Source organism: Prionailurus viverrinus, chromosome D1, assembly GCF_022837055.1.
Source record: "Prionailurus viverrinus isolate Anna chromosome D1, UM_Priviv_1.0, whole genome shotgun sequence".
Lineage (NCBI taxonomy): Eukaryota > Metazoa > Chordata > Mammalia > Carnivora > Felidae > Prionailurus > Prionailurus viverrinus.
The window spans coordinates 101389913-101414519 of NC_062570.1; the positions used below are offsets into that span (position 1 = coordinate 101389913).

Below are 24607 nucleotides of genomic sequence, written 5' to 3' on the forward strand. Positions count from 1 at the left end.
TGTGGCAGAGAAAGTAATCAGAAAAATATATGCTCTGTCACTCAAATACTTAGAATACCCACCTTGAACCAGCTCTTAAGAAATCAGACTTCCCCAGCAAGTGTCTTTCACCCTGGGGCTGCTTGGGAGTGCATGAATTTAGTGCTTTCCTTTTGCCCCAGAATCTAGAGTTGTTACATCTTCCAAACACTAGATGGCACCAGAGACAAATATGTAATCACCTCAGTAGTAAGGACTCCTAATGTTTTGAAGTTCCTACAGATCTTTGCTGTAATTGTTATTTCATTAGGCTGGTCAGTATTTGATTTCTCATCCTGTGGAAGTGTTTTTCAGACCTGGTTATTTTCTTTTAAGGAACATTTCTATTACTTGGGTAAGATATATATCTTCTCTCTCTGCACCTGATATTCTGACCCTCAGCTCCCCATAAAGCATCATCAAACAGTAAATCCTGATTCTATGGTTTCCCATCCTTTGTATCAATACCCCAATAGGTTGAACTGATTTTTGTGGCAGAGCAGCTAAAATATAATAGATTATATTAATTTAATATTAATATTTAATATCAACGATTTAATAATTAATCAATTATGTTATATATTAATATTGTATATTAAATTAATATATTAAATTATGTAATATATTAAATATATAAATATAAATATTAAATTGATATAATATATAATAATATATATAAACTATATACGAACTATATATAAATATATTAAATATATAATATATAGTATATTAAATATAATGTATTAAATTAATATAATATAATATAATATAATATAATATAATATAATATAATATATATTTTATAATATATAAAATATAACTGATAAATGAGTCCTGGAAAAACTGTCAAAACTTTGGGAAAAGCTAGTTTACATGAATGAACAAGTATTTCATAAGAAACTAGACTCTTCTTTTGGGACTATGACAGCCTAAGATATTCAGACCATCCATTATACTGAAATAAAAGAATGAAGTTATTTTAAATTTACACAAAAGCATCAAAGAATAGTCAAGAAATTCTATTTTTTCTCAAACTGAGCACTAAAGAAGGAAAAATCCCCACCACAGTACTACCTACAAATAAAAGAACTATTTAGAGTGGGAAAATGAATCTAATTAAAGTGGCAGCAAAGTCCAAACCAAGCTCAACTATAGATTTGATTGACTTAGCACCTCATCCTAGCAGTTATGCAGAGGAACGTTCATAATTCTGAAGGCAAATATTATCTATTTAAATCTCTATATCCAGTGTAAAATAAGTTTTAAAAAATCCAGTGTAAAATAAATTAAAAAAAAATAATGGAACATGTATAGAGGCAGGAAAATGTGATCCTTAAAAAGAAAGAAAAAATCAATACTATAGGAACATAGATAAGTGACATCGATATTCAGATTTATAATCTTGGTGAACATATGCTGAATGCAAAGTGAATCAAATCTAGGCATAGAAAAGTTAAGTAAAAGGAAATGAAACAAAACAACAACAAAACAACAATTATAAAATAGACAAAAGACATTAGAACACTAACGTTAGAAAGATGAAGTTTAAAAATTTAAGCCATTATTCTGAATTCAGGAAAATAATAACACTCAAAACTTTCCTACAAAAATGTTACCAACCCACAGGGCTTATCTGCTGAATTCTAAATATTTTAGCAAGAAATAATTTAAAATTATGCAAAATAGTTCAGAAAATAGAAAGCTGTAGCACACTTTCATACCTTCTGTATGAAACCAAAATAACCATAAAATGAGGAACCTGAGAAGAACTTAGGGGCGTCTGGGTGACTCAGTCAATTAAACGTCCACCCTTGATTTCAAGTCAGGTCATGATCTCACAGTCATGGGATCAAGCCCTGCGTTGGGCTGTCCACTGAGCCTAGAGCTGGCTTGAGATTCTTTCTCTCCCTCTGCATCTTCCCCAGTTGAGCTTTCTCTCTCTCTCAAAACAAACAAACAAATAAGACACTCCCCTCAAAAAAAAAAAAAACCCTTAGAAGAACTTGCAAAAATGAGAATAGGAGCACTTGGGTGTCTCAGTTGGTTAAGCATCCGACTTCAGGTGCTTAGGTCATGATCTCATGGTTTGTGGATTCAAGCCCTGCATTGGGCTCTGTGCTGACAGCTCAGAGCCTGAAGCCTGCTTCAGATTCTGTGTCTCTCTCTCTCTTTCTGCCCCTCCCCCACTTACGCTTGTCTCTCTCTCTTTCTGAAATACAAATAAACATTTAAAAAATGAGAATATTATAGTCTAATATGATAATATGACTTTTGGAAATAGATACAAAAAGCCCTTGACAAAATATTTGTAAATCAAATCCAATGCTACTTAACACAGATAATATAACATGACCAAGAAGAGTTTCTTTCAGAAATTCAGTGTTGATGAGCATTTAAAAATCAATTTATTTAGCTGTGTGAACAAATTAAAGGAGAAAAGCCAGAGGATTATTTCAATAAGTGAGGAAAAAATAACCCCAACAGTGTGACACATTGAATGCACATTCAGAGTAAATTATCTTAATGAATTAGAAAAAGAAGCCTTCCTCAAGCTGATTAAGAATATCTATATTACTCATCTATTGCTGCATAACAAATTACCAGAAACGTAGAAGATTAAGTCAGTGCCTGTTTACCATCTCACAGTCTCTATGGGACAGGATTGTGAACAGGGTTTAGCTGGGTCCCCCAGAAAGCTGTGAACAAAAAGCCTTGGCTGGAGCTGGGGCATCATCCGAATGCTTGACTGGGGAGGGATTTATGTTTATGATCATTCAAGTTCCTGGCAAAACTAATTTACCATTTACCCTTTTATTTACCATGGTAATAAAAGGGCCTATTTCCTTGTTGGCTATTTGCCAGAAGCAGTGGCAACTTCAGATAAGAAATCAATTTTCTTGCTATTACGCTGATTGGACAGTCGAACGATTGGCAGTGGTCCAAGAGTTTGTAAAAAGGTAAAGATGGGACTGATGATTGGCCAGAGTACTAAGATGACTGACTGCCTGAAGTCTGAGCAGCTGTGCCCATTCTGAGTTCTCATCTGTGATCAGGGATGTCTTGACAAGGGACAAGAAGCAACTGTTCTGGGGAGCTCCATGATGTGCAATGGTTGAGATGTTGTCTTTAAGTGTAAAAAGTCCCTTTCTTGTACATCCAGCTGACTCCAGTTGCCCCCAAGTTATCAAAAATAAGTCACTCAGCACCACGGTTTCTGCCAAGGGACTGAGCATGGGCGGCCACATACTCCTGCAAGTGGGATATACCTGTGGGTCCAAGTTTGGTTTTATCCTGTAGCAGGGAGGCCTCAGCAGCTTCCCTAATCTTGTGGGGTTACTGTTTCCATGACACAAAACAAAGTGGAGCAGCTAAATATAGAAGGACATGGGAATAGGGCCTGTGAAAACCCAGGTAACTATGCACCCACAATGGCCACTTTAATGGTACGTAGCATGGAGGTGAGGAGGGCAGTTTCTTGTATCAGAAGTCCTTGGGACACTTATGGCCACCATTGGTGATCCAGACTTTCTAGGACCAATGAAGAGGTTGCTAAAACCTCTAAATGAAGGACACTCTGGGAGGCACTAACAGGACAGCCAGTTGTATCGTGATTGGGACGGATTTTAGAAACTTTTTTTTTAAGAAGCCGTATTAACAATGAGAAGGTAAACGCATAAATTGTCTTAAGTAAAATCAAACATATATTGCTTCCAGAATCCCCAAAGTTCTATAAGATGTTATCTGTGTTTTAATATTGTGAGTGCTAAGATGATTAATAGCTATTTCTTTACAGTGGCACGGATAGAATAATCTCTGGTCTACCAAATAATCTTCAAGGCTTTAACTGAGTTGGTGGAGTCTTTTACTGTGTAAGGGATAATGGTCCACCCCCTTTTTATGAGCTCCTTAGTAAATGTTTGTGTGTCCTAAATTATTCTGTAAAATGAATCTCTTTGGAGGAGGACACGTTATACATAATATCATACCTATGTTTGCAGAGACAGTTGGATGTTGTTAAAATCTTGCCCGAAAAAAATTGTATGTGATGGCAGGGCTACTGAGATACCCCTTGGATGGCCAAGCAAAGGGAATTATATCCTTTTAGAGTTGAAGGCAAACTGTTTCTAAGAGACTGTCGAAATAGGCACTAAACAGAACATATTAGCCAAAACTACAGCTTCAAAATATTTAACAGTAGTTGTTTGACTAAGTAATTTCAATAATATTGCACATGGGGACCTTAAAGAGGGGGAGCACAGTATTAAGGCTGTGGTAATATCATGGCATCCATTATTCCCAAGTTTAAAAACAGGTCAAATTAGGCTTTCAGATGGAGAAGTAGTGGGGATAATCACCCCTTCTCTAAATAAGTCTTGTATAATAAGTTTAAATCCTCAAGGATCTCATTTTATTTTGCATGGGGATATTTTAACTATTTTAAATGTGTGGGTACTATGAAGAAAATTGTGTACCCCTAAAAAGGCATACATTGAAGCTGTGATCAATGTGATGGTATTTGGAGTCGGAGAGTTTTGAAGGTATGTTAGACAGGGGTCTCCATCAGAACAGAACCAATAGAAAAGATAATGATGGAGAAAGAGAGAGAGAGAGAGAGAGATGAGACAGAGAGAGAGAGAGAGAGAGAGAGAGAGATGAGAGATGACAGAGACATAAAGACATACCCAGAAAGGAAGAAAGAAAAGTAAAAGGAAACCCTGATTTGTAGCACTTGATAATTTCCATGATGTAAACATCCCCACTGTTCTTAGATGAGGGAATAGTATTAGAATCTATCACCAGTGCACCTGCTCCAGAAGACATACTGAGGCAGCTCTTCAGAATGAAGGAGATGATATAAGAGGGAAACATGGAGCACAGGTGTATGTGTGTGCTCACACACACAACTGAGTACAGGTAAAACTGGGGAGATTGGTGTGGGGCACCTGGGGAGCTCAGTTAAGCATCCTACTTCAGCTCAGGTCATGATCTCACAGTCTGTGAGTTCGAGCCCCAGGTTGGGCTTTGTGCTGACAGCTCAGAGCCTGGAGCCTGCTTCACATTCTGTGTCTCCCTCTCTCTCTCCGTCCCTCCCCTGTTTGCACTCTCTCTGTCTCTCAAAAAATAAGTAAACGTTAAAGAAAAATTCTTTAAAAACTGGGGAAATTGGAATAAGACCAATATTGTATTCATGTCAGTATTCTGGTTTTGATATTATATTATAATTTTGTAAAATATGCCAAGAGAAGAAACTGGGAAAATTATAAAAATGAGCTCCCTGTGTTATTTCTCATAAATTCATGTGATTCTACAATTTTCTCAATTTAAAATATTGGTAGGGGGATGGAGACATCTGCCTTTTCTTATTCCTGCAATCTTGTTCCCTGATGACACCAGAAAGCTGCCATATAAATCCTACCATAATAAAAAATATCCTACTAAGATAAAAATTTATCTGTTATAACAAAATAATTAAATAAATCTTACATTTGAAAAGAAAAAAAATGCCCAATAATCTAGGCTTCCATGATAAGAAACTAGACAAACAAGAGAAAAATAAATCCAAAGTAAACAGACCAAAGAAAACAACTCAGATTAGAGCAGCAATCAATGACATTAACACAGAAAAAGAGCAGAGAAAATTAGTGAAATAAAAAGCTTGTTTTTTTGTAAATATCATTAAAATGGATCATAGATGTAAATATAAAAGTATAATTGTGACTGTTTTAGAATAAACATAGGAGATACCCTGTGACCTTGGGTTAGGCAAAAAATACATAAACACAACCCCAAAAGCATGAATCATGAAGGAAGAAAAAAAGAAATTGAATTTCATCAAATTGAAATTAAAGTTCACTATACATTTACTTTATGTATTTACCCAAAAGTCCCATGTTGGGTGTTTATCATAGTGAAGTGAAAATTTGTGTTTACACACACACACACACACACACACACACACTATATATATAGACAAAACATTCAGGGTAGTTTTGTTTAAAACAACTAAAAAGTGGAAACAACATGAATGCTGTCCATCTAGGAAATGGATAACAAACTTCAGTACCTCATACATTGGAACACTACTCAGCAATTAAAATGAACAGATTCTATTAATGCATGCAACAGCATTGTAGATGCCAAATGCTTTATGCCAAGTGAAAGAAGCCAGACTTAAAAGATTTTACTGTCTGATTCTATTTATACGACATTCTGAAAAACGGAAAGCTATAGGGACAGAGGAAGGTTGCCTGGTGATACCATTGGTGGGAATTGTCAACTGCAAAAAGGCAACAGGTGAGAATTTTGGAGAGTGCTGGGACTGAGCCTTAGTCATGTTAGTGATTATACACCTCCATGAATGTGTCAAATCTCAGAGAACTTAGACTGAAAAGAAAGAATTTTACTTTGTATATAAATTTAAAACTTACTGTGTGTAAACTAAAAATAAATCTTATAATGCTACCAATTGACAAAGGCATCACTAAGAGGCTGTATATTCCATTTCCTTGATCCAGTCTAAAGATTATATTTTAATCCCATTTTACAAACAATCTCTCTTGGAAACTCCATTTAAGAAACTCTTTCCAAGGTCAGCCTGCATATTTAAAAATAATCTCAGATACTGGAAGGAGGTCTTTCTTGCTCCCCAGAGCTGACTTTTGTTTGTCACGGACATTCTCAAGTAGTCAACAGAGCCTGTAGAAACGGGCACAAACAATGGTGAATGATAGAACAGAGCACATATGGTTTTTATGTCACAAATATTACTAAAACATTTGCACAAACTGCTAAATTTGTCTTATATTTCAAATACAAGAAATTGAAGCCCATCAAATCAAGACGATAAATCATACTTCCTTATGAGACCATTTGTCAGTATTTAGCAGACTTTATCTTGATGATGAAATATTAGTTATGGGAACTTATCATGGTTGCATGAATGCTCAAAGGAAACATAGATTAAAAAGTAACCACAAGTCACTACTGATACAGGTGCTATTTAAAAAAAATTTTTTAATCTTTATTTTTGAGAGAGAGAGGCAGAGAGAGAGGGAAGGAGTGTGAGTGGGGGAGGGGCAGAGAGAGAGGGAGACATAGAATCTGAAGCAGGCTCCAGGCTTTGAGCTGTCAGCATAGAGCCTGACACAGGGCTCGAACTCATGAACTGCGAGATCATGACCTGAGCCGAAGTCGGATGCTTAACCGACTGAGCCACCCAGGAGCCCCTGATAGAGGTACTATTAATCATAAGATCTTGAAATAGTTTTCCTTACTTTGGGATACTATTTCAAATAATGGTGAAGAGGTCATATTCTTTGGAAGCCAAGGAATAAAGAATATCTGTAAAATCCACAGATTTAGCGATGTTTTTCTAAGGCCAAAATCATCCAGGAGTGGAGCAAAGTTGATATTAGACACAGTGAAATATATTTCTTTTAATGTGACAGATTTGTGAAGGAACTTCTTCCAAATCATCCAATGTCTGGCATATGATTTAATTGGAAGAGCCATACCTAGAGAAATATACACATCTTTTCTTTGAAATCTCAATGGGTCATTCTTAGACTTTTTTTTGCTACTCTCCTATTGATACTTGTCATAAATTAAATTTTTGCCAAGTACTAATAAAATGGGTTTGTATTCCCAACCTTCTATATCTACAGAAGTTCGTACATCAGAAGATGTCTTAAATACACGCGAAGTGAAGAAAAGCATCCTTTAAACACCCAAAGTGTTCAGTCTTATCACACTCATTAAAAGTACCAAGAATTTTCATTTCTGAGAAATATTGCCTACCACAAAAAGGACTTCTGCACAAGCTGAAAATAAATTACAGAGGTACTATTCACCGCCAAACACTGTGAACCATTAATATTGTAGGTGTATTCTCCTTTAGGGTTGTATTTAGGCATATACAATAAAACATATTTATTTGCTTCACACATCAAAATTTCTGGGGAATGGGGGAAATAGTCCAGAGCTTTTAACATGATACCAGAAAGCCCTGTTTCTCTCATCTTCCTGATTTTCCATTCTTAGATATGACGTCTGCAACCTTTCAGGAAGGAAAGAAAATGGAAGCAAAAGATAGAGCCACTAGCAGAGATCTACATTTATCACCTCAGTCAACATGGAGTCATCCGCTCATACTTAGCTGGAAGGGAGCTGGAAGGTTGAGCATTTAAAGTCCTCAAACTCTGTAGTTACATTGGTTATAGGATAGAAGATTTACATCAGTATGTTCTGAGGCAGGCTACAACATCTCCCACGTTATATGTGAATCTCCGTATTCGTTTTCTATTGCTATTGTAATAAATTATCACAAATGGGTTGACTTGTAATAACGCACTTTTATTTTTTTTAATGCTTATTGATTTTTGAGAGAAAACACAGTGGGGGAGGGGCTGAGAGAGATCAAGAAAGAGGATCCCAAGTGGTCTCTGCATGGCCAGCAGAGAGCCTGATGTGGGTCTTGGAGATCATGACCTGAGATGAAGTCAGATGCTTAACTGACTGAACCACCCGGGTGCCCCTAATAATACACACTTATTATCTTAGAGCTCCGTGGATCGTAGGTGCTACATGGGTCTCAATGAGCAAAAATCAAGGTATGGGCAGGGCTGCACTTCTTTCTGGAGCTCTTGTGAGTACTCCATTTCCTTGCTCTATTAGACTATTAACAGAATTCAGTTCTCTGAGGTTTCAGGACTGAAGAACTTGTTTCCTTTCTGGCCATTGGCCAGCCAAGTAGTATGCTTAGCCTCTAGAAGTCACTAGAGAAAATAGGCCACATAGTACTTTGTGACTGAAAGCAGTATGTTAAAATCTTTTATATATCCTGTAAAGACACATATTTTTCATATGTCATACCATCCTTTGATAACATAAGCTTTTGTAAAATATAATTACTACATTCCTATAGGTAACTATTCTTATTTTACAAAGTTCTTTATTTTGAGAGAGAGAAAGAGAGAGAGAGAGAGAGAGAGAGAGAGAGAGAACGTGTGTGTGTGTGTGTGTGTGTGTGTGTGTGTGCGCACGCACATGAGCAGAGGAGGGAAAGGGGCAGAGAGAGTGGGAGCAAGAATACCAAGCAGGCTTTGCATTGTCAGCGCAGAGCCCGATGTGGGGCTCAATCCCATGAACCATGAGACCATGATCTGAGCCGAAACCAAGAGTCAGTTGCTTAACTGACTGAGCCATCCAGGTGTCTCTCTGCTTATTTTTTTTTTAATTTTTTTTCAACGTTTATTTATTTTTGGGACAGAGAGAGACAGAGCATGAACAGGGGAGGGGCAGAGAGAAAGGGAGACACAGAATCGGAAACAGGCTCCAGGCTCTGAGCCATCAGCCCAGAGCCCCACACGGGGCTCGAACTCCCGGACCCCGAGATCGTGACCTGGCTGAAGTCGGACGCTTAACCGACTGCGCCACCCAGATGCCCCTCTGCTTATTTTTTAATAGTGTTTTCTTCAGAGGAACATTATGTCAAAGTTGTCACAATGTGTAAATAGCCCTTGGGAAGAGGCAATCTTCTACAAATAGTAACACTCATCTAATACAAGTTTAGACAGGAATGTGCATGTTTCCTTTCTCATTAAATATACATATTCTTGATGATGTATATACTGACACACCTATTTTGACATAACAATGTAAATCTTTAGCAAATGGCGCGCCAAGTTATATACTGCATTCCCCATATGTTGAGTGGCCAGAAGTCAGAAAATGGCACTATCTAGAAGACTGGTATAATATAAAAATCAGGAAAAAAAAGGAAGGTGCATGAGAATAATTTCTTGGTCTTTATATCAAAAAAATGTGTGAATCCCTCACTAACAATCATGGGTTAGTCAGAGAATTATGTGTAAGGTCAGATTATCAATTTTATAAACTAAATATAGTTTGTGGCTCATAAATTTCAATCCGCCTCAATTATATTAGCCATAAAGGATATCATATATAATTAAACGAATCCACATAGTAATTTCCAGAGTCTGTCTCATTGTGAATTAACAGATTGGGAAGGCAAGGGATACAAAAATAGAAAAAACAAAGGTTTCAAGGAATTTTGTAAAAGTATTAAGGAAGTCGTAATCATACAATTCTTAATTGACACTGAGTTCATAATGATATAAATGTTATATTTCATTTGAGTGTTAATGTATATTTAGCTCTGTTCCATAATCCTTGTTTAGATGAGCAAGGAATTAAGTAACATATTTTTAAAAACTGAGCATAAATAAAGTAATAGGAAAATAATTCTAATTTGTAAATAAATAGGTTTTATTCCCTAGGTAATTCATATTGTGGAATATCCCATTCCCTCAAAAATAGCCGTAGAATTGATTATCTCTATGTATTTGAATATAAAATACAACACAGCTAGTGATTTCCCTGAGAAAAACAGCCAGCACTACCATTTTTGGTGCTTTAAACTCTTCCAAATGCTTCTCCATGCCAGGTATATATTGATCCTTATAATAATCCTGGGAGTTCATAGAATATAGTGTGTTTTTGCCATTTTATTAATTGTGAATTGTTAAAGACAACAGGTCCAAAATAGAGTCGCTTATGTTAAGCCCCACATCACCAAACGAAAACTTAGCTCCAGTTTTGGCTTTCCCAAAAATGTAATCTAAAACCACTCAATCAAGGTAATCAAGCTTGGTAATCTGCCTGATCTATCCCTCCATGCCTTATAAGGAAAGTAATTTTGCCGTAACCAATTCAATTTTTGCCTAGCATAACTTCCTTGTTCCTGCTTCTTCCTGCCTGTAAAGTCCCCTTGCCTTGTATACCTCTTTGGAGCTCCTTCCTACCTGTTGAATTGGATACTACCCAATTCATGAATTACTGACAAAAGCCAATAATAACTTTAAGATATACTCAGTTGAATTGCTGTTCTTTAATGTAATGAAAAAGTAGCTAAATGAATTGCTCAAGATATGGGTAAAGCAAAGATTAAAATTTAGTTGTCTGAACTCTTGGGATAACACTATTTCCATCATATTGTGATTCGAGCTTTACTAAATGTCAGAAACAGAAAACACCACCACTCATATCTTTATCATCACTATCATCACCATAATTATCACCATCATGGGCTTTATCATAACCATATAAAATTGGTATATAAAACATTAATGGGAAGGGATATAAACACATATACTTCATGGATAAAATACCTAAATAAATAAAGGTAGTACATTATGTTAGATTGTAGAAGATGTAAAAGGTTAATGACATAAAATATAGCCATCTAAAAAAGAGGCAAGGGGTACTTGGGTGGCTGTGTCCGTTGAATGTCCTACTTGGCTCAGGTCATGATCTCATGGTTCATAAGTTTGAGCCCTGCATCGGACTCACTGCTATCAGTACAGAGCCTGCTTCGGATCCTCTGCCCCCCCTACCCCTCCCCTACTCATGCTCTCTCTCTCAAAAATAAATAAACACATTAAAAAATAAAGAACGGGAGCTAATATTGTTTTATAAGTATATGTACAATTACAGCTAAAACTATTGAACATAATAATTGTCAAAGAACTACTAACAGAAGTCTCAGATACAGATGCACTCAATAATCTCTTCATGACAGTGACTGGCTTGAGATCTGGGATTGGGAGACAGGCATTCGTGGTTCTATTGACAGGTGATCCCTTTCCTTGATAAAACCAGTTCAAAGGTTTAAAAATTTCCAACATTTTAGAAAGGGTGGAAGGCATAAAAGAATAGGCACACTAAGGTAAATGCTACTGTAAAGACTTTGCATAAATCTGAAATAACCTGTAACACATTCCTTCACTTTCAAACTCATGGATATTTTATTTTCTTTAAAAATTTTTAACGTGTATTTATTTTTGAGAGAGAGAGGGAGAGAGAGAGAGAGAGCAGGGGAGAGGCAGAGAAAGAGGGAGACACAGAATCTGAAGCAGGGTCCAGGCTCTGAGTGGTCCGCACAGAGCCCAACGCTGGGCTCGAACTCACAGACTGCGAGATCATGACCTGAGCTGAAGCTGGTTGCTCAACCGAACTTATGAACTGTGAGGTCATGACCTGAGACGAAGTCGGACTCTTAACTGACTGAACCAACAGACTAAGCCACCCAGGCACCCCATAGATACTTTACTTTTAAAATATGAATTGGCATAGGAGTAGCTGTTCAGAGTTCTATTAAAGAATAAATGAAAAAATTAAAAGCAAATTACTTTGAGGCCAAAATTATTGAGTTAAACATAGAAATATGTTCAGGGGTGCCTGGATGGCTCAGTTGGTTAAGCACCTGAATTTGGCTCAGGTCATGATCTCACGGTTCATGGGTTCAAGCCCCGAGTTGGGCTCTGAGCTGACAGGGTGGGGCCTGGAAGCTGCTTCAGATTCTGTGTCTCCCTTTCTCTCTGCCCCTCCCCCACTTGCACTCTGTCTCTCTTAAAAAGTAAATATACATTAAGAAATATGTGCAATAACTTCTGGCTGGAAGTTACTAGGAAGAAAGTGAACTGAATGTAAGATTTTCTTTTGGTATTATGATCGTAGTGACTCCACGTTGCTGCATAGTAGGTTAAATAAATATGCTTTCAATGTTCGCTGATGCTCTGAAATCTCTTATTTGGCCAAGAATCTGAGGTATATCACAACCATATTAATTCACCTATTCACTTAGTAGATTCACTCATTCAACATTTATTGTTTATGTGCCATTTCCAGTCTCTGACTATAGAATCAAAGAAAGTTTTTCATTATTGTTGTTTAACTTTTATTATTTTTTTTTGTGAGAGAGAGAGAGAGAGAGGGAGAGAGAGAGAGAGAGAGACGGTGAGCACGCACGTGGAAGAGGGGCAGAGAAAGAGAGAAACTCTTAAGCAGGCTCCATTCTCAGCACGGAGCCAGACTCAGGGCTCGAGCTCATGGCCATGAGATTACGACCTGAACCAAAATCAAGAGTTGGGCACTTATAACCAACTAAGCCACCCAGGCACCTCTAGGATCAAAGAATGTTAACAAATACAAGTGTGAAGATTGAAGAAAATATTTAGGTAAATAATCTCATACACTGTTTAGCGTAATCAAGTGAAAAATCTTGAAAGATGGAGTTCTATTTTATATGAATTTCATTTATGTTCTAATTTCATATGAAATCTGTGGTGCACATTACTATTTTATTCCTGGGTTGGGATTACTCGTTAGGCTTGGAGCACTGAAGACAGATTAATTTGCCTGGTATGTGTCCAAGCACAATAAATTGTAGGCTGGATACAACTTATTGCATCTAGAAGTCTATCATAAGCTGGAAGTGGCTAATTCCTTAAAGGGAGTGTAGAGATTTGAAATGTTTCCCTGATACCCGTGTGGCGAGCGGCTAAAACGTGGACAGCTAAACTCATCATGCCATTTTTTTAAGTAATAGTTTTCTCAGGGCTGCAGTCACATCCTTGTTCCTAAGACTGTATATCAGGGGATTAAACATTGGCGTCACTGTGGTATAGAAAAGAGAGAGCAGTCTGTCAGTTCCTGCAGAGTGATTGGACTTGGGCCTTAAGTAGGTAATGGTAGCAGATCCAAAGAATAAAAACACGACCAGCAGGTGGGAAGAACAGGTGGAAAAAGCTTTGGCCCGTCCCCTGGCGGTTGGCAACTTGAGAATGGTGGAAATGATTTTGCTGTAAGAGACAAGTATCAACACAAAAGGAAGTGTGACAAACAACATAGCTACTACATAGACTGATATCTCATGTACAAAGAGGTCCCCACAGGCTAGCCGTAGGATGGGGGGTATGTCGCAGAAGAAGTGGTTGATTTGGTTAGAATTACAGAAATGCAGAGAGAAAATCTGACATGTTTGTCCTATCTGGACTGGGACTCCACCGATCCAGGAGCCAACAGCCAGTTGGATACACATCTTCTGGTTCATGACTAGAGGGTAGTGCAGAGGGTTACAAATGGCCACGTAGCGGTCATAGGCCATTACTGTCAGGAGGAAACACTCAGTGGCTCCCAACGCGAGGAAGAAGCACATCTGGGAGGCACAGCCCAGCATAGAAATGCTTCTATCCTGAGTCCAAAGGTTCACCAGAATCCTAGGGAGAGTGACGGACACGTAACAGATTTCCAACGAGGAAAGATGCGCCAGGAAAAAATACATGGGTTTCTGTAGTTCCTTGTCAAGGCCGGTTATTGTTATTACGAGGCTATTTCCAATTAAGATAATGACGTAAATGGTGGAGAACACTCCAAATAGTAACCGTTGGAGGTTTGGAAGGTCAGAAAATCCCAAGAGCACAAATTGCTTTATGGTGGAAGTATTATCATCTGCTTTCACCTCTTCACATTTCATCTGTGGGAATGATTTAATCAGAAGTACAGGTCACTCTGATTCCTTTGGCTCTTGTTTTCTTCTGATACATAAAGAGGATGGCATGCTTCCCAAGTTTCCCAGTTACCTATTAAAACAAATCTATAACTTCCAGCGCTCTAAAAGTGTGGTGAGGTGTATTTTTCATTATTATTAAATGTATTTGTAAGAAGAAAAATCCCCCTAGTCTTTTTTTCTGCTATGAATTATCATTTTTTTTTGTTTCTGAAGATATGTCATTGTAATTTTGCTCTCCATCTGAACATTCGAAATTGCAAAATCTGAATTTATCTTCAATCCTGACAATGATTTCATGCTTTCACTCTATTGTGTTTTCCTCCCAAATCTGTTTTCTGTGAATATCAATTTCAAAATTAATTTCACTTCACAAGTCAATATCTTGTAAGTCACCTGAATAGGTTTTATGAACGAATGTAGTTCATTTTTCAAAGTAGTGGGTTTTTGTGGGTTTAACTTTGACATTCTGCATATTTCAGCTGTTTTACTATAAGACAAAATTGATGAGCTGACCGCTAAATATTATGGGGTGTTATTTAATCTTTAAAAATGTGTGTTTCGGTGTAAGATCCACGAAATAAGCAGTCGTATTTTTTTCATATTTTGCAGTGGAGAGAAAAGGAGGTCTAAAATGGTCTATGTGTTCAGAAATACTCAGAGGCATTTTTGTTCAAAAAAGCAATCCCAATTACAATGTATACCCCTCACACATTTCCCATATAAAAGAAATATTGATCAAACTCATCTCTGAGATCTCTCTAAATTACCCATATCCTCAATAATTGCAATTATTCTGCTGATTCCATTTAACCCATCCTGTCTTTTCCTTGCACACATATGTGTCTGTGTTCATGCACATGAGTGTATTGGGGTGAGTTGCTCATCTTTATTATGTAATTTTGTCATTTGTATAACTAGATTATAAGCTTCTTTTGATATTCTATACATTTTTCTATGAAATGCATAGTATATTTTTTCCCAAAAATGTGATTTACTAACTTCTTGAATAAATTACAAAGGAGTCAAATTGGTTGTTTCTTTGGAATAGCCTCTCCGGTGTAAGCATGGGTTCTTACCCAAAATGCAGACTTCCCCTGCCTCTCTCCCTCCTGGTATATATAGATTACGCATGTTTTCTGTGGGGTGTGTGTGTGTGTGTGTGTGTGTGTGTGTGTGTGAATTATACTCTTTTCATTCAGTCTTGTAGAAATAGCAAATTGTTTCCTTGTTTTCAATCTGTCCTAGATAACTTGCATATAATGAGTTAACTAATTTGAAAGCCAATAGAGACTAACTCGTTGCAAGGAAAATACACACCTATAACCATACTCTAAAGGTATTGAATATGGACAATAGTCAAAATGTCAGTACAAAAATGTAGGCAGAAATGGGGCAGGAACAATAGTCCATGCAAAACCTGACAATACTGAGGATTTTCTGTGGCTGAGAAAAGGAAAATTAAATGATAATTTCTTTTACAATCTACAATATTCCAAACTACATATTTAAAGTGATAAAGGCGTGTAGACCTTGCCCTGCTATTATACAATTCTCCCAATGTAAATTTGGTTCCAAGGAATGTAAAAACGCTATAGGTGAGTCTGTAAGATGGTCAGAAATTAGTAGCTGTTAGGTGGCATACAAGATGACACAGCCAGGGTGTGTTTGTGTGTGTGTGTGTGTGTATGTGTGTGTTTTCACCATGCCATCATACACACCTTTAACCACAAATCATATTTTATTCACCTGTTTCAGTCAACATAAAATCCAATCCAGTATTTGAACAGTTATTTAAATTGTTTGTTGAATGAATAAGCAGGGGAGGGGCAGAGAAAGAGAGAGAGGAAGACACAGAATCGGAAGCAGGCTCCAGGCTCTGAGCTGTCAGCACAGAGCCTGACATGGGGCTTGAACCCACGAATCATGAGATCATGACCTGAGCCAAGGTTGGACACTGAACCAACTGAGCCACCCAGGTGCCCCCTAGCCAACTTTGTTTTTAATTCAGACGTTTTCTGTTTCTTTCTCTGGTCTTCCCACTAAAATAATGACTCTTTTTTTTTTTTAATAGAGAGCTCGTGATATCAATTACAACTATCATTACAATGTACGTAATGCTTATATGCAGAACAAGTTTATAAAATCAAATGGGAGGTAAGAAATAAACAATCAGAATTTGGTGAATGCAATTCAGAAGGCTTTTTCCTTTAGAAGTCTCTAAAGATAAAAGTGAAAACATGCCAATATCTCTGTAGCATCTTCAGATTCATTTATCATGGAACCTAACTCTTAACAAGCAAAGAATACCTTTGGTATTAGTAGGATGCAAACCCATTTCCATAAGGTCCATTCACTATCTCGTTCCTTAGTTATGTATAATTAAATTTTCAGGGGATATGATTTCCAGGTTTAATGCATTCAAACTACTTAGATACATGCTTAACACACAGTAGTTTTACATGTTGGCATCCAAGATGGTAACAGTGATGATTATGTTGATGATAATAGAATGTCAATAATCTCTGGTATATTTATCCATTATGTTACAAAGCACTTTGCATTTTCCTTTCTATTACAATAATGAATGGGGCGCCTGGGTGGCGCAGTCGGTTAAGCGTCTGACTTCATCCAGGTCACGATCTCGCGGTCCGTGAGTTCGAGCCCTGCGTCAGGCTCTGGGCTGATGGCTCGGAGCCTGGAGCCTGTTTCTGATTCTGTGTCTCCCTCTCTCTCTGCCCCTCCCCCGTTCATGCTCTGTCTCTCTCTGTCCCAAAAATAAAATAAAACGTACAATAATGAAAGTCAGAAAAGCAAACAGACTATCTGAATCAATGTTTTGTAATTAAACCACAGTAGCAATAACAAAAACAGATTCCTTTTTAAATTTTCTTAAATCAGTGTTTGCTGATGCCCCGAAAATACAATTGTTAGTAAAACTGAACTTAGTATCAGACAAAAATTCATGCTTACCTGTTTGGATTGAGGTTAAATATAATGCTTACCTTTATTGACTGAAAAAGAGAGAGAATGAGAACGGTAGTTTTGGCAGGTAATTTACTTTTATCTGAAACCGAAGTCAACCACTTGCTAAAATATGTCTACTGTCACAACACCTTGTGCTCTTTAAGGAGGACTCATTCTTTGCCCTTGGGATCAGTTCCTTTCCCGTGTCACTTTCTAATTGAACTAAACCATTCTGCCTGCCACTCAGGAATTTGGTACAATAACCAGAAGCATATCTGGCCACATTACTCTTTCTTTAAATTCTCTATGTCTCTTACTTTTTTTGTCATCATTAAGAAATATAAGCATTGTACAATCAGAAATTTACATAGATTATTAAATTGTTAATATTTAATAATTGTATTCAAGTATTATTTATATAAATATATAAATATTTATATTTAAATGTTTATTTATATAAATATTTAAATCTTTTTATTCATTTAAATATTTATTTATATGAATATAATTTTATTTAAATATGTAATATTAAATTATTAAATTATAAATTATACTTATTAAATTACACAAAGTAAATTACATATTGCTTATAAACTAAGATGTTCTAATAAAGATGCAAGCTTAAGGGGCGCCTGGGTGGCTCACACAGTTAAGCGTCCGACTTCAGATCAGGTCATGATCTCATGGTTTGTGAGTTCAAGCCCTTAAGCTCTCAGTGTAGAGCCTGCTTGGAATTCTCTGTCTCTCTCTGCCTCTCTCTCTCTCAAAATAAATAATAAACTTAAAAAAATAAAAATAAATTCAAAAGTAAGAAGTCAAGGGCTGTGGGGACCATTATGTCACCTGCAGCGTGAATCTCCCATCTCCATGTTCAAGTTAGCTAAGTAGGCGCATCACCTCCTCCCACACTGCAGAAGGTGGGCAGGGGGCTGGAGGTAAGCACTCACTCCTTTTTAGACTTGCAAACTGAAAACTCCGTGCAGAATTTCCAGGCATAATCCCTTATGTCAAATTTAGTCATGAGACACCCCTTCTCCAAACTGGAAGAGAAGCTAGAAAATATTTCTCTAGGTACTGCCATGGGACGAGCTAAGACTAACTATCATTAACTCCCCTCCATTGTCAAAACCTAAAATGCTGAGTTGCGGCATCCGGTTCTCAGCCAAGGATATCTTCATTGTGGCTCCTCTCAGTGCAGTAATTATAAAACAAGAGAAAAAGTTTTATAACACCCGCTACAAACAAACACATATAGACACACATTCACAAAATACATTGGAAGGAGTATTAGGTCCACCTAAAGGAAGCAGTAGATTCATATGTTTATGAATATTAATGAATAGAGGGATGGATAACAGATTTTGGAAACATCAAGTCCTGTGCATTGAAAAGCTCTTATCTGGGGCTCCTGGATGGCTCAGTTTTTTTAAGTTTCTGACTGTGGCTCAGGTCATGATTTCATGGTTTGTGGGTTCGAGCCCTGTGTCAGGCTCTTTGCTAACAGCTCAAAATCTGGAACCTGCTTCAGATTCTGTGCCTCCCTCTCTCTCTCTGTCCCTCTCCCACTCATGTTCTCTCTCTCTCAAAAATAAAGAAACATCAAGAAAATAAAAGCTCGTATTTTCAAGGATTATATATTTATTCACCAATTTTGAGTTATATTTTTATTTCAATTCTAGCCATTAAAATATATATGTGTAGCATAATCTTATTGTGGTTTTAGCTTGCATTTTAATTTTAATCTAATTTCATTTTACTTTTGAGAGAGGGAGAGAGAGAGAGGGAGAGAGAGCAGGCACCCCTAGGATGCATTTTAATAGTGGCTAAGGATGGTGAGCACCTTTTGCATAATTATTTGAGTTCTGTATATCCCTTTTAGCAAAAGGGATATATTCAAATTTGAAAAATATTCAAATTTTTGCACATTTGTTAATTAGGCTGTTTCTTGTCTTACTATTGAGTTTTGGGAGGTCTTTGTATATTCTCAATCCTTTTTTTTTTCTTTTTGGAAGTATGATGTGCAAATCTTTCCATCTTTGGCTTGTGTTTTAGTTCTCTGGACATGTCAATCTCAGAGAAGTCTGATTTACAAACTTTTTTTTTAATGGGTTCTGGTTTTTTTTTATGACATATTTAAGATCTCTTGCTTAACCCCAGATCGCAAAGATTTTATCTTATATTTTATTATAATAATTATATAGTTTAGCATTCTACATTTAAGTCTATGATCCATTTTGAATAAATGATTGTAGAAGGTATGAACTTGAGGTGCGAGTACTTTAGATGTTTGTTCAACTGTTCCAGTGTTGTTAAAACAAACATTTTTTTTCCGCTGAAAATCATTTGCATTTTTGTCAAAAATCAATGGCACAGATTTCCATAGAGTGACACAAATTCGCAAAAATCTAACAGATGCCCTAGTAGAGTGATTGCATAGATAACTGTATAACATAGTACAAATTTATATATTTTTTTCTATCTTCCTTTTCAAATATTTTAGGGACAAATATTTAAGACAACAGGTTAAAAACAATAATTAGGGGTTCCTGAGTGGCTCAGTGGGTTAAGTAATCAACTCTTGGTTTCTGCTCAGGTTTTGTAAGATCCAGGCCCGCGTTGGGCTCCGTGCGGACAGCGTGGAGTCTGCTTGGGATTCTCCCTCTCTCTTTCTCTCTCTGTACCCCTCCCCTGCTCCCACTGTCTCTGTCTCTCTCCAAATAAATAAATAAACTAAAAAAAAAAGTTAAAGACAATAATTAAAAACTGTATTTTTTGTGCTCATATGACGAATCCTAAAGAAAGGAAAATAATTACAACGGACGATATGAACTACTTATAGCAACCAATTAGACGCAGACGAGACAGAGGGAAGCCTTTCTAGAAAGAGTTAACACCCCAGGTGACACACAAAATAAAATGTAACATTTAAACAGACCTATAATGATTAAAGTAACTGGATTAGCAGTTTGAATACCACTACATGCACAAAAAGCTAGAGACCAGATGGCTTCACTGGTGAACTCTACCAAATTAAAAAAATAAAATAAAATAATAATAATAGTAGTAGTAATGATAATAATAATACCAATCCCTCACAAATTCTTCTTTAAAAAAATTTTTTTAAATGTTTGTTTATTTTTGAGAGTGCAAGCAGGGGAGGGGTAGAGAGAGAGTGGGAGACACAGAATCCGAAGCAGGCTCGAGGCTCTGAGCTGTCAGCACAGAGCCCGACGTGGGGCTTGAACCCATGAACTGGGAGATCATGACCTGAGCCGAAGTCGGAGGCTCAACCGACTGAGCCACCCAGGTGCCCCTAGAACATCATTTTCTAGCTAAAAATAATCACGGTGCTCCAAGAACATATCTCTTATTTCCCATTCTATAAAAGTTAGATGAGTTGACATCTATTAGGCATGTTAACAGGTTTACATGTTTTTCCTCTTGTTAGTTATCCCTTCTATCTCAACTTTTTTTTCTCTTTAGGCAGGAGGGACAATGAAAATGAAGGGAATTTTTTATGGCTGTCTCATTCCATTCTGTGTATAAAAGCTTCAGGAATTATCTGATTTCTGCTTGGAAATTTTCCTGGGATTATTTTTTATTGTTGATACTGTGTTTCTATTTTTTTAAATTTCCATTTCATTTCTATTATATTTTTATAGTTTTGATATGTTCATATGCAAGTGAGTAGAACAGACTTTTTGACTTATGGGCTAAGAAGGTGCAAGTTTCATCACATAGTTTTTAATCAGAAGGAAGCATTTCTGACAGGTAATGGTTCTTTAGAGATCCGTTGCCTACATTTACAAAGGATTTATTAGATAGGCATAAATATTGAAAATCAATAAAGTTATTTGTATAAGTACAAACAGAGAAACAACACAAGCAACTGATCATAATGATTATCTTGATACACAATAAATACATATTTATGAATACATATGCAATTTTCATGATTACACAAACAACACAAACTTATTGCAATAAACTGTAACTGTCAGTAAAACGAAGGAGAAAATGATAGAATATTTTTCTCTGAGATATCCACAGTTGACACTGGTTATAATATTTTTATTGATCATTTGCAGGGTCTGTGTGTATGTGGCATACTAGTTATATGTGCAATGTCTGTGTTTTTATAGTACATATATTTTGTGAAACTTTATTTCCATTTCCCTAATTTTTGCATCACACTATCATCTCTAGAAAAGTATATTAAAAATACATTCTTATGACTTTCTCCCCTCTTTTAATTAGAAGCAAACATTTTAATAATATTCACTTTTGTCAAATCATAGGACTATACTATATACATATATTTAATCTGATATTAGTATGTATCATGCTTACTATTGACTGGTATTAGTGCACCAAAATCATTTATAAAACTATATTTTCAGTGAAAGGTGCTCTTTTTCCTTAAGAAATTATTTCTTGTAGAGTCGTTGCTCTCTCTCTCTCTCTCTCTCTCCCTCTCTCTCTCTATATATATTAATGTTCATTGTCAACCTGGTTCTTAAAATGACTGTTATAATTCTATATAAATGATAACAATAAGTGATATAACTGTGTCTATATTACAGTTAAGTCTATGATATCAATCTTTGTCAAGAGTTCTTACTGAGAGAGGAAAATAAAACACAATAAAACTATAAAATTACCAATAGAATGATTTTTTATTTGATAACACATACATACATTATGACTTGATGCATTACACATTACAAGTAATTTTTAATTTGGAAAAAAGCTACCACCGTATAGACAAATATTACAGTTTGATATAAATATCTGTTGAAATTTCAGTACCAATATATAAGAAATGAATCCCTATAAGTATAACATTTTTAATGAAGTGAACTACTTATATAGCAATCTTCTCAATGCCATGATGACATCCTTGTTCCTTAGACTGTATATCATGGGATTAAACATGGGAGTCACAATTGTGTAGAAAAGAGAAAGTACTTTGTCAATTCCTGCTGAGTGACTGTGTTTGGGTCTTAAGTAAGTGATAACGGCTGATCCAAAGAACAACGCCACAACAATAAGATGAGAAGAACAGGTGGAGAAGGCTTTGGCCCGACTTGTGGCTGATGGCAATTGAAGGACTGTGGAGATGATTTTGCTATAGGAGATAAGTATCAACAGAAAGGGAATGGTGACAATCAACACAGCAGCTATGTAGATCAACATTTCACTCACAAATGTGTCCCCACAAGCAAGCTTGAGGATTGGGGGGATGTCACAGAAGAAGTGGTCAATTAAATTGGAGCCACAAAAGGACAGAGAGAAAATCTGGAACGTTTGCCCTATCTGGACTGGAATTCCACTGATCCAGGAGCCAGCCACCAGCTGGATACAGATCTTATGGTTCATGACTAGAGGGTAGTGCAGAGGGTTACAGATGGCCACGTAGCGGTCATAGGCCATCACTGTCAGCAGGAAACACTCCGTGGCTCCCAACACAAGAATACAGCACATCTGTGTGGCACAGGCAACTAATGAAATTGTTCTTCTCTGGGTCCAAAGGTTCATAAGCATTCTGGGGAGAGTAACTGACACATAGCAGATTTCCAAAAAGGAAAAATTGCCAAGGAAATAGTACATAGGAGTCTGAAGTGCAGGATCCAATTTTGTTATTAGAAATATGATGCCATTACTCATCACAATAGCGATATAGATGACCGAGAACAATCCAAACAGAAGCCACCGGAGATGGGGAACATCAGCAAAGTCCAAGAGAACAAATTCTATCAGTTCAGTTAGGTTTGCTTCTGGTGGTTTTTCTTTGTGTTGCATCTGCAAAAGGGGCAAATTTAGCTTCTACTTTTAGTTTACCTTAAGAGATCAATACCTGTTTTCTAAATTGCATTAGGATATCTATATTGATTTTCTTAACCATTGTAATTGTTTCTAATTTAATAATGTTACTATTTGTGTATTTCTCACTGTCTCAGTTTAGATCCTATGGATTATCACTGTATACACTCCCTTCAAATGTCCTTGAAGATTCTTCCATACACTTTCTGAATACAGCCCAGGATAAACCAAACTATGCCCTACTCAGCACAGACAGTGGAAAAATTGGCAATCACTGAAGACAGATCTCCAGCTTTGCCATTTGGTCCCACTTTTCATTTCATTCCTTGACAGTCCTATTGTTCTCTATGATTATTCTCCACCACCATTCAATAGTACTCTATCAGACTTTGTCTTCCTCTACATTTTCAACGGCCTGCTTGAACACTGTCGTTACCCTACAATACTTGTTGATCCTGATCATACATTTTCTTATTATACAGTTCACATTATTAGGCGAATTACCCCCAAAAAGGAATATTTTATCACACATAGGGGAATGCAACAAATACCTTTTGGTAAGATACTAAGTGGGGAACATTAAGAGTGGAACAAGGTGGAGAGAGCGGGGCGGAGGGGGGGCGCGGTTATTTGGGAAAAGTTGCCTGGGAGTGTAGATAGAGATGGAGAAACAGCCAAGCGGTGAACCCCGGGAAAGTAGGGATGGCGTGAAGTGTGTTCATTACCTATGGGTATGTGAGTGGGCAGGGGGAGAAACGATTCTGTGTGCTACTTGTATTTCCACTGTCTCTATTGTTCCTCACAAAACGCTTCAAGCAACAGTTTCTAAACTCACTTCTCTTGAAGGCAAGAACATCGCGACTTACCAGTGATTGATAATTTGATCATGTGCACATAGGTTTTGTGATTACAAGTTATTGCCTATTTTTTTTTTTTTACTGGACTTACGTTTGAATCCTGACTGCATGATTTATTATCTGTGTGACATTAAGCAACTGTTCAAAATTTTTAGGGTTTGCTTCCTTATTTGCCATAATTAAATGAGATAATATTGGTAAAATTACCTAACAATTTTATTTGGTTTATTTATTAGTTACGGTTTTATAACTGTAATCATGAAAATGCTATGGATATGATATTATGTTCTTAAGTCTTTAGTCCCCAGGACTGTACCACGTTGTTTAGAGAAATGGTATTCATTAGAATTATTGAGTTACTTGTGGGTGATCGCTGCTATGTTTTCATTCTTTCCTTTCATCAGGGTCAGGACTACTAAGGTAAGGTGAGTGAGACTCCTCAGGTACAAAATTTAAGAGGCATTCACTCACTCTCAGGGATGATTCTGTGTTGCATAATCCAGAAAGTAAATGCCTCCTTCGATATTGCACCCTTGGAACTTCTTGGCTCAAGATGGGTCCGAGCCATGCCTTT

At 36.7% G+C, this 24607-nt stretch overlaps 2 protein-coding genes across 2 annotated transcripts; both read right to left on the reverse strand.

The window, feature by feature from the left end:
- Positions 1-13402: 13402 nt before the first annotated feature.
- LOC125146555 (olfactory receptor 10AG1-like) lies at positions 13403-14371 on the reverse strand. Its single transcript, XM_047823263.1, has one exon. It carries the CDS (start codon positions 14351-14353, stop codon positions 13403-13405), a length of 951 nt encoding a protein of 316 aa, XP_047679219.1. The 5' UTR covers positions 14354-14371.
- Positions 14372-22213: 7842 nt separating this feature from the next.
- LOC125177174 (olfactory receptor 10AG1-like) lies at positions 22214-23170 on the reverse strand. Its single transcript, XM_047879268.1, has one exon. The coding sequence runs from the start codon at positions 23153-23155 to the stop codon at positions 22214-22216; it is 942 nt and encodes a 313-aa protein (XP_047735224.1). The 5' UTR covers positions 23156-23170.
- Between the last annotated feature and the right edge of the window lie 1437 nt (positions 23171-24607).

Excerpts from the sequence above, each read along its gene's own strand:
- LOC125146555 (XM_047823263.1), bottom strand. The coding sequence starts at position 14,353 with ATGAAATGTGAAGAGGTGAAAGCAGATGATAATACTTCCACCATAAAG.
- LOC125177174 (XM_047879268.1), bottom strand. The coding sequence starts at position 23,155 with ATGCAACACAAAGAAAAACCACCAGAAGCAAACCTAACTGAACTGATA.